A 12,192-nucleotide genomic window follows, 5' to 3' on the forward strand; every position below is an offset into this window, starting at 1 on the left:
CCTATATTCAATTTATTCAATGCAAATGGAGTCTCGCAAATGACATACCAAGCATAGTGTATAGAGGGCGTTGTCAGGGTGTGTTCCAGAGGGTGAGATCATGGAGATGGGGTCATCGACAGGGATAGGTTTGTGGTTTAACAATGAGAAACCTAAATATGTAGCTTATATTTTACCGGGCGTCGAGGTCGCTTTCAACGGATGGATAAAGACAAACAAACACGCATATTTTACGCATGACATGCGAGAAAGGCATCGATATCGTAATGATTCCGTCTTCATTACCGGAACTTTAGAAAATAAAGATGTCTATTGTGTTGTTTTCCTTCAGGGGTAACTCGAGGGGTCACAATTCCAAGGCTGTGCACTTTCCACATGATCACGAAGAGATCAGGTAATTCAAGTTTATAGAATGGCCTTCGCTTTTAGAAGGGTCAACCCAACTACATGAAAACCATTATCAGAAAATACATTAAATACCGGTACTTACAAACTGAGTAGATATGAGATATTTGAACTTTTCAAGGATTTATATACTAACTTTTACATTCGGAACAGTGGGTTCGGTAATTGCACATTCCGAAAAGTTTCAGATGGTACGGGTTACAGGAAATAAAAACAGCATTTTACGTTTTTACAGGAAATAAAATAAAAGTTCCATTTACAGTAAAAAAAATAAATATATATATATATATAGTTTTTCACACTCTACGGATAAAGCAAATTCCTAATTATATTTATACGTAATCGTGTGGATGATGATTCAGTTGGAAAATCACACATTGACCCGCATCTTAAATTTGCCAGGAGTAATGTCTCAGCTTACTGTCCAAATCTTGATTATTTCAAGGAATAATGTTCACCAATGCTTTAGCTTTCACAGAGAAAGAATAACGAAAATACAAAACCGTGCGAGGGAACGATGGCCAGATCATCTATTCGGACAAAAGACGTGTGTGCCGTACACGCTGCTTTTCACCCTGAGCATTATTATTTATTTTTATGTTGAATTGCAAGAAATATTTAAAATGAACAACAAATTTTAAATGCGAGACGTCATATAATTACCCCTGGTATATCAGACAAATGCAAATCGAATCAATAGTTCAACGTACTGATCACTATATATATATAGTATACAAAATCTTCGTAACTTTCTAAATACCAGTACATAATTGGTCGCTACAAGAGTGGTACAAATCTCTAGAAATGAACAAAACATGTTATTTTCACTGCATTTTATCGGTCGATTTCCCCAGTACGTTGACCTATGTATTTACTTAATTTATTCATCTTTGTAACTTGATATATCAAATATAAAAATAAAAAAAATGACAATATTATTTTCTTTTGTGTAGCACTGCACTCTACCTTATATGAAAAATCCGAACCTTCCCGTGAGGAGACAATTTTCGTTTGAGATTTTATTCACGAGTTTAATAATAACGATTCAGGTAAAGATGAGTGAATTAAAGTTTAAGATTTGCATTGATGGCGAGTATGTTACATGTAACAAGCAAGTATATGAGTATAAACAATTCGCAACCGTAACAGAACACGAAGTTGTCATTTCACCGCCGATGGCGCTATCTGCATTACACACAGAGCACGGTTACTAAACCATTTCGTTATTTTTAATTTCATACCCTTTTACGTTTGAAGAACCAAAGCCTTGTACATTATGGTGGACCATGTTTGAAAGAATTGTTGGCAGAATTTCGTCTTTTCTGAAACTTTCAAGTTGTTTACGCCAAAACTATTTATTTTCACTGTCAATTTCACTGGGTTTCAAGTTCAAGAACTTGACTGAAAAACAATGAGTTCTATTATTATTCTATATGTCCACGTGCATTTAATTTAGCGAATTTTACTTTATATCAACGAAAACAGTGAAAAACCAGCGAATATTACCAATCCTATTAACCTTAACCCTACCAACTAATATTTTTTGTTTTATACAAATTGTCGATGTTCTTCCCACACGCACATCTTCTTTGTTTCGTGTAGTCAACGATTAATGGCATTCACTATGACTTGGAGTTCATTGGATACAAAGTGTGCAAAATACCGTTACTGGAATCAATGAATTTGTTATCTATGGTCTAAAGGACTGGTCATTAGAGAATTATGAGTGAGAAAACGATGAACAACGATGGAGAACAACGATGCAACTGCTTAGTTTTGAGCTACATTTGTTTAGAGATGACGCTGGTGTAAACAAAAATAAAAATCCACTCTGAATGACCAAAGTCTATGAAGCTGAAGTAAATGGCCAACTACTTGTGTTCAAGTGCTTAGCCAATAACTACAATCATCTGCATATAAGACATATACCTCGGCTAATTCCAGGACCAAAATATATACCCAATATAATAATTAAAAATAATTGGGGAAAGAAATTGATAAAAGTCTGTCACACACAAGTTGCCAAACAAATGACACGTGAAGTAAAATTTTAATGGGAATCCATTTACTATATTGTAATTATGTTACCTTTATTGTCACATTGATGTCAGGGACTTTTAAGACTTTATGTGTTTATCAAACACATGGTGTCACACGCAACGTAATATTACCGTAATTGGTATAGTACAAGTGTGATGGTTCAAATACCAAAATGGCAACAGTAACAGAAAGACTTCCCTGGCGGCGATGATAAAATACGAACACGGAGCCAACAGATGAGGTTTCAACTGGTACTGGTATTATTATACTCTGCAAACATCAAGTACAATAACGCGGTAAAACTCCTCTACTCCAATAACTAGATACTTAAACTCCAATACAATTCAACGAGATCTCCGATCTGAACTCAGTGCTGAACAACTCCCCTATATATACCCACACTATCTATAAATAGACCATTACATGAGCATACATAATGAGTCTGGAATTTACTATAAATTTCTAGAATGTTCCATTACCTTCTATTGCCTCCTACAGTGTTCTATTACCTATTCAACCAGTTTCTAAAAAAAAATCTAGAATATTCCATCCAGACACAGTACGGTTCTAGAACATTCTCAGTGACACGGAAGTGGTAAATAAGTCATATGCGACACATGGATATTACTTTATGGCAAGAAAGGCCACATTCGATAGTGATTGTACTGTGTAGCGATTATGCAGCTAAGTCACGTGCATACGATAATATTATCCCTCTTGAGGTTCGACCACTAATCTTTCCTTTTTTTGGGGGGGGATAAGTTAGGGATAATATTTATCTCCTTCGTTCAACTCAGGGATAATATTATCTTCCTTATTGTTGGCACCACTCAGAGATAATATTATCTCCTTCGTTCAACTCAGGGATAATATTATCTTCCTTATTGTTGGCACCACTCAGAGATAATATTATCTTCTTCGTTCAACTCAGGGATATTATTATCTTTCTTATTGTTGGCACCACTCAGATATAATATTATCTCCTTCGTTCAACTCAGGGATATTATTATCTTCCTTATTGTTGGCACCACTCAGAGATAATATTATCTCATTCGTTCAACTCAGGGATAATATTATCTTCCTTATTGTTGGCACCACTCAGAGATAATATTATCTCCTTCGTTCAACTCAGGGATAATATTATCTTCCTTATTGTTGGCACCACTCAGAGATAATATTATCTCCTTCGTTCAACTCAGGGATAATATTATCTTCCTAATTGTTGGCACCACTCAGAGATAATATTATCTCCTTCGTTCAACTCAGGGATATTATTATCTTCCTTATTGTTGGCACCACTCAGAGATAATATTATCTCCCTTGTTGTTGGGATCACTAAGGGATAATATTATCTCCCTTGTTGTTGGCACCACTCAGAGATAATATTATCTCCTTTGTTCGACTCAGGGATAATATTATCTTCCTTATTGTTGGCACCACTCAGAGATAATATTATCTCCCTTGTTGTTGGGATCACTAAGGGATAATATTATCTCCCTTGTTGTTGGCACCACTCAGAGATAATATTATTTCCCTTGTTGTTGTGACCACTAAGAGATAATATTATCTCCCTTGTTGTTGGGACCACTCAGGGATAATATAATTTTCCTTGTTGCTGTGACCACTCAGAGATAATATTATCTCCCTTGTTGTTGGGACCACTCAGGGATAATATTATCTCCCTTGTTGTTGGGACCACTCAGGGATAATATTATCTCCCTTGTTGTTGGGACCACTCAGGGATAATATTATCTCCCTTGTTGTTGGGACCACTCAGGGATAATATTATCTCCCTTATTGCTGGGACCGCTAAGGGATAATATTATCTCCCTTGGTGTTAGGACCACTCGGAGATAATATAATCTCCCTTGTTGTTGGGACCACTCAGGGATAATATTATCTCCCTTGTTGTTGGGACCACTCAGGGATAATATTATCTCCCTTGTTGCTGAGTCTACTCGGGGATAACAATATCCCTTCATTTCGTGGGACCACTCGTGGATAATATTATCTCCTTCGTTCTTGTGACAACTCAGGGATAATATTATCTCTCTTGTTGTTGTTGTTGTTGTTACACTTATTTCCTGTCTGACATTACGCGGTTGATAACGGCAATGCTATAACGTCGTGTGAATAAAGATACAAAATAATCAAGCGAGTCCAGTACTTTACGGTGAATCTAAACGAAAGTAACAGTCGACATATGGATGATCGGCGAGGGCGCGCTGCTTACAAGAACACATGCTTGCCTGTGTGCTATAATCCGTACGTGTTGGTGAAGATGTCTGGTGTAACTAACGCTGTCGCAGATTTCGTATGGGGAAATCGACACTCTTTTGTGGCAGCTGCTTTTGCAACGAGCGCAGGAGTTTCGGCATATTGCGTGTATAAACTGTTAAACTCAGACAAAGAGAGAAAACACCGAGACAACGTATACGAGACACACAAGCTTTTGAGCGAATATTTTGTTTTCCATTTTGGATCACCATCCGAAGTACTTCGTTGGGATTTCGGCCCGAAAGAAGCTTTAGACTTTCCTAGACGAGTTGCTGAAGAATGTATTGCTGCTTTCACAGAACAGGTGAATATACTCAATAATAGTTTGTTTAGTTAAAACACCATTTCAATCCTTGCCGACCGGCGTTGCCATTTTCACCCTTACTTGACCTTTTCCCGTAGTAGGCAACGAATGTCAATAATCGATTGGGCCCATGACTGTGCACTTTCGATATTGACTGTAACAGTGTTCGTTTGATAGTGGTTTAATTTCTAATATCGTAAAATTTGTCAAATTAACTATGGTCGAAATGTTATTCCGTTTTTAATAAGTCATTTGTGTCATTCACACAGTCCCATATGAGTTGATGATATATGTGGGACATTGCATCACGGCCATTAGGCATGTTGTACAAATGATTTTAAAGAGGACCCCATGGTAAAGTAAATACATGTGATCAGAGGTCATCAGAGTATCGATCATCATGCACTATTTAATACTGCATCATAGCATACATATATAAAGTATTTATATATACGTTTAACTATTGCAAGGATTCAACTTACACCATGGTGTCCAAAATACTGATTGTTCAGATATATATTTGCCTTAGTGACGAGTCTAAATTTTTTTTTTTATGCTATTCAAACTCTGAGAAATTCTTTACCACATTTGGTTCACTCTGACAAAACTGAATACCGCATCGACGGCAGTGGCCCGATGCCTAGCTCTGCCACTGTGTTACACCAGCATATACATTATTGCATCCATCAAAAAATATTTTTTTTTTTTTTATTCTTGGTAAAAAGTAATAAATTGTTTACATTGGAGAAAAAAAAAAAAAATGCACAATTTTCAAACTTTAAGTTTTAAATTTGTTCCATATTTTCCCATATAAATATATATACAAGTGTTATTTATAGAGTTTGTACTATTATATCTGTTTTTACTCTCACAGAAAGATGTGCCAAACACAGCTCTTGATATCGGGTGTGCAGTCGGGAGAACGTCATTTGAATTGGCCCGCAGATTTGAACATGTCGTTGGAATCGATTACAGTCATAATTTCATTGCGGCCTGCAATCAATTACGAGAAGATGGTTACATAGATTATGAAGTAACAGACCAGGGTCACCTGACAACCCAGCTGAGAGCTACAGTGCCAGACGATATAGTGAGTTATATACGCAAAATGAATGAATCATAGTATTAAGAGTATGCACATGCATGCATTAAATGAAGTAACCCCACTTTATTTTGTAAGATTTAATCCTTATTCCGCAAGTTCTATGTTCTTTTACATTGACTTGCCTACATAAGGGTTAAATATAAAATCAAGCAGCAATGTAAAATTGGACTTGACCATCTCAATATATGATGACTGTTATTTTGTTTTGCTGGTGTTTGCAGTAATAATAATAATGTGTGCTCTAGACACATATAGTTGTTGTGATCCTGCTTGGGTTTAGTGGTGGATCCAGGGGGGCCATGCCCCCCCCCCAAACACATGACGATTCGTATCATCTGGATTACGCATAGCTTCTCTGCGATTTATGGTTCGTATATCTTAAGCGTTGCTTGGACCCACCCAATACATTTTGCTGGATCCGCCACTGCTAGGGTTTTTGTAATAGTTAATGCATAGACCATGCTTGCCTTGTTAATATCTAACAGCGTAAATAAATTTGCCATGAGTCATATTTTTTTTCTAAATGACTTGTGCTAATAATATGCAAATAGCTTAAAAATAAATTTTGTTCAACTAAAATTAATCTTCTGTCTGTGTAGAGTATTTACATGTATTTAAACTAGCATTGTGTTCTGAATGTATTTATTGGTAAAAATGAAAATTTTGGCTCAGTATTTACTCTGATCAGTTGACAAATCTGAAAATATTGATCGGAAATGCTTGATATAATTTATGTGTGACATGTATACATATACCGGTACTGTAAAATCATTTATTTTCACTATTTCGATTTTCACTAGGTTTTATGTTTACAAACTTTGCAGGGAAGCAATGAGCTTTTATTTACATCTTCAATGAATTTAATTTAGCATATTTGATTTATTTGCGAAAATAGCTAAATTAAAATTCAGTGAATAATTAATATGTTTACAGTTTGCATTTAGGATTGTTTGTATGTATACAAATTTGTTTATTACATCAATGTTATATTGTCCTGGTCAGTGGAGATTTTTTTATGTTATCGTCTATTGCCATTTTCACTGGATTTGAAAAAACAAGTCAACGAAATTGCCTTGTGTTTGTATCACATTATTCAGTGGCAGTAAAATACATTCAATACATTATAGCATCCAAGGAAATCATCAAGTAGCACATTATTGACACAGATTATATTTTAAATGTTTTCCTTATTTCAGGATCGAAACAGGTGTTCATTTCGTCAAGGTGATGCATGCAATCTGCCACTGGATATCGGACAGTTTGGTTGCGTGGTCGCTGCTAATCTTATTTGTCGGCTCCAGAATCCATTTGATTTTCTGAGTCGGTGCGAGTCTCTCGTAGCTCCTGGTGGATTACTTGTTATTCTATCACCGTATACATTCTTAGAAGAGTTTACACCTAAGGTAATAATTCATGCTGAATGCACTCATTTGGATTAACAGATTGTCGGGTTTCTGCATCTTGAAATGCGAGGAAAAAATGTAACTAAAGTTAGCATAGAGAGAGGAATTTCTGTTCAAAAACAAAACCATGGAAACTGAGGATGGGCTGTTTTTCTTTTAAAAGTATACGAGTATAAGCCCACCCCTCTGTTTTTGACTCCTGTGTGCGAAGCACAAAAAGGGAGTCTTTGCAGTTAGTTTGTCTGTATGTGTGTATGTGTGTATGTGTGTCCGTCTGTTCCACTGATATCTCAAGAACCATACATCAGTTTTTGATGAAACTTGGTGCATATATGCTCTGGACCAATGCGCAGATTTGATTAGGTTTTGGTAAAAATCCATGCATATTAATTACCTAATTTGCATGATAATTAGCTGATTTTTGGCTGTTTCATGACTGTTCCACTGATATCTAAAGAACCACTCATTGGATTTTGATGAAACTTGGCACACAGATGCTCCAAACTAATGCGCAGATTTGATTAGTTTTGGGTAAAAATCTGTGCAATATTAATTACCTAATTTGCATAATGATTAATCAATTTTTGGCTTTTCCACTGATATCTCAAGTACTAATCATCACATTTCAATAAAACTTGGTACATAGATGTCATAGGACACTACACAAACCTGAAGGTTTTTAGGGTAATATCAGTAGATATTAATTACCTAATTAGCATAATTAATTAATTTTCAGCTTTTGATATTTCAAGTAGTAATTGTCACATTTCAATGAAACTTGGTACATAGATGTCATAGGACACTGCACAGACCTGATAGTTTTTAGGGTAATATGAGTACATATTAATTACCTAATTTGCATAATTAATTAATTTTCAGCTTTTGATATTTCAAGTACTAATCATCACATTTCAATGACACTTGGTACATAGATGTCATAGGACACTGCACAGACCTGATAGTTTTTAGGGTAATACGAGTACATATTAATTACCTAATTAGCATAATTAATTATATTTCAGCTTTTGATATTTCAAGTAGTAATCATCACATTTCAATGAAATTTGGTACATAGATGTCATAGGACACTGCACAGACTTGATAGTTTTTTGGGTAATATCAGTAGATATTAATTACCTAATTAGCATAATTAATTAATTTTCAGCTCTTGATATTTCAAGTAGTAATCATCACATTTCAATGAAACTTGGTACATAGATGTCATAGGACACTGCACAGACCTGATAGTTTTTAAGGTAATATGAGTATATATTAATTACCTTATTCGCATAATTAATTAATTTTCAGCTTTTGATATTTCAAGTAGTAATCATCACATTTCAATGACACTTGGTACATAGATGTCATAGGACACTGCACAAACCTGATAGTTTTTAGGGTAATATGAGTACATATTAATTATCTAATTTGCATAATTAATTAATTTTCAGCTTTTGATATATCAAGTAGTAATCATCATATTTCAATGAGACTTGCTACATAGATCTTCTAGGATTATGCAGAGACCTACCTTGGTAATTAGTTTTAATTGGATATTAATTACCTAATTTGCATAATGTTCCACTGATATATAAAGAATCACAAATTGGATTTTAATGAAACTTTTAAAGAGAACTATGCAGAAACCCAATTAGTTTTTGGTAAATATTTATGCTTATTAATCTCCTAATTAACATAATTAACACTGATATCTCAATTACTGATCATCACATTTGAATAAAATTTGGTACATAAATGCTCTAGGACAATAGACAGGCCTGATTAATTTTGGGTTAAAATTTGTTCATATTAATTCTCTAATTAGCATAATAATTCATAATTTTTTTGTTCTGTTCTGTTCATATTAGTTACCTGATGTACATAATTAGTTTTCAGCTTTTCTATCAATATCTCATGTACAAGTAATTTTGAATTAATTTTTAATGTGTCTTCAATACTCTCAGCACACGGGAGTTCTTTCTAAGCTTTCTTTGATTTTTAAATATTTTTTGTGCCAGGCGACAGTTCTGGACATTGGATATCACTGTTGTCTCTCCTGACTTTTTTTTGTATGTGCAAATTGCAAGTGCTAGTGACGACACATAGTGCATTTTGTCACAGAAGTCATATTCATGGGACTACATGACAGGGCTGTGTGGCCATCTCTCTGTCAAATGGCAATTTGTAATGCGCTATCCTGGTGTCAACCACGCCCGGTCAAACACAAGCACCCGCGGACCTTAACCAAGGTTTCCCTAAAGTCGCATTCGTTAGTGAATGAATCTCGGCCAGTGGAATTGGCCTTCCCATTGAGTCTGTGGCACACTCACCCAGGGTAGGGGTCGACCCTTTGATGTTCAACCTAAGGTAGGATTTGAACTTGGGTCTACCGATCATGAGTCTGATGCGACAAGATACTGTAAAATACTTTATTTTCACTGGAATTTATTTTTGCTGAATAGACTATTTAGGTGTGTTATATGGAATTTATTTTCACTGATTTTTGGCAAGTTGAATGTAAAAGATAGGAAAAAAGGTATATTCGCTGGATTTTATTTTCACTGAATCATTTCTTCAGCGAAAATAGCGAAAACTAATTCCAAGCGAAAATAAAGTATTCCACAAGTATTTAACAAGTTGAGGGCATCCCCGAGTATAGGCCCAAGGTGTTTTTACCGGGCGTCAATGACATTTATTAAAATATTCATGTAAAAAGTGTATTTCATTGCATAATAATCAAGATTGGTACGGTAGTTTGGTTCCTGCTTTTACAAGGAAACTCGCATTAATTGCATGGCCGGCGAACGTTTGGAACATGGTTCGACCTTTTCTTTTCTGTTATTTACTCACGATGAATCCCGATCCATATTTCTTTTGAGTAGCAGTTTTAGAAATGCCAAACATGTGATCGTCAAGTCGTGAAACCTGGTCATTGAACATTGTTTTACTTTTCCGAATAATCATGTCCATTGAGACCTTCGTGAATGGGATGTGAACAAGCAAACTATTCTTCAACATGACTTGTTGGCAATCGTGAAAAGTTTGAATACTTCCTCTACCCTCAGTTTATCCTCAGTAAACTGCACCAAATTCATCAACTGTGATGTGTAAATGCAGATTTCCTTTGGTTTTAGTGAAGACAGAGCTTTATCAGTCTTACAAAGCTCACGGTGCTGAGTTTTGAAATAAGTCAGTCAACGCATGTCCTAGGAAATTTGTGTGCTCTTGTCATCACATCAAGAAATTGGACTTTCAATCAGAGGGTTGTTGGTTTGAATTTCCACTGGCTCCTCAGGGGTTTTTCTAGAAAAAAATGTTCACAGAAAGCACACCTCTGAAAGGAGTAATTATAGATCTTGAAACATCAGAAATTAAGACATTATGAACTGTTGAGGGCGCTGCATCCCATGTTCCCCTGTCTGGATGAATCCCTGGGTTTATGATATTGTGCTTTTCTCTGGAGTGGTAGGGTAGGGATTGTTGTGCGTGTTAACTTTCATGTGCTCGGGTTATATGCTCCACAGGAAGTTGAGGATGGTTTGCGGTTTGATTCAGATGGCCCAGTGATGAGAAGTAATAATTGTTAAGTACGTATGAGCAGTGCTTTTGATATATAGTGCCATAAATACCCACGCAATAGTATTATTATAATATAAATTTCATGATGTGTTGTCTTTGTTTCTTTTAATAAACATGATCCTGGCATCTCCAAAAAATGATGTCAGAGGGCAGTATACTCTAGTGTTGTATATGTACAACTATAAAAGTGAATACTTATTTTTCAGAAAAACTGGATTGGTGGTTATGTGGATTCTGACGGCGATGAAGTAATTGCATTTGAAACAATGCAGGAATACTTTGATTCAAAGTTTGAATTTTTACAAGAAAAGGATATGCCGTTTTTTATTCGGGAAACCGCAAGGAAAAACCAGTGGACTGTGAGTCATGCCACTTTTTGGCAGAGGAAAGAATCTGAGTGAATTGGAAATTGGATTTTCAGCATGCTGGGATGAACTATTTTAGTTATAGGGGTGGCCGACACCATTGTGAATGGGATTTGTAGTAAATGCGGTTAAATTAAAAATAGAATACTACGCGTAACTAGGTGGAATGTACCTGCAATTAATAAGAGGTGTTGTCAATTTGAATTTGTTTAAAAATTCACAAATTACATCACTAAGCATTACATACTATGATTAAATACTGATGAAGATCTTCGATGTGAGACAAAGAAATAAGTAAATAAAAACTAAAATACTGACAAATGTATTTTATAAATGTTGTCATTGAAATTCTTTGGTGCAATATTCATGGAATTCAAAACAAGCAACTCCAAATCCACAAGGTAACATACACAGTCGGGGTTTAAAAGATATTTATCGCTTGCATGTTGTCTGCATACAATCTATCAGTTCTATGGTAGCTTATAATCGTGACATAGGTTATTTCTCAGGTTTACAACTTCTAAATAAATTTTGACACTAGTAGTCTGTATACTGTTCTCATCACAAACCCAATTGCTTGTTATTGTGAATGTTTACAATAAGGATCCATGTTTGATGAAGATCCCTACACCGTACTGTATTGTGTGAATGCAATATTAAAACACAAATAAAAAATTATGCCTGCTTTTGTTCTAGTCATAGTTGCAATGGAAA

At 35.3% G+C, this 12,192-nt stretch overlaps 1 protein-coding gene across 1 annotated transcript; it reads left to right on the top strand.

Moving 5' to 3' along the window:
• The first annotated feature begins 4,660 nt into the window (after positions 1-4,660).
• On the top strand, positions 4,661-12,192 carry LOC100377217 (uncharacterized). The gene is made up of 4 exons (XM_002732353.4): positions 4,661-5,026; positions 5,901-6,116; positions 7,328-7,534; positions 11,320-12,192. The coding sequence occupies exons 1-4, from the start codon at positions 4,727-4,729 to the stop codon at positions 11,512-11,514; spliced, it is 918 nt and encodes a 305-aa protein (XP_002732399.1). The 5' UTR covers positions 4,661-4,726; the 3' UTR covers positions 11,515-12,192.

Source organism: Saccoglossus kowalevskii, chromosome 2, assembly GCF_978046115.1.
Source record: "Saccoglossus kowalevskii chromosome 2, keSacKowa6.1, whole genome shotgun sequence".
Classification (NCBI taxonomy): Eukaryota; Metazoa; Hemichordata; class Enteropneusta; family Harrimaniidae; genus Saccoglossus; species Saccoglossus kowalevskii.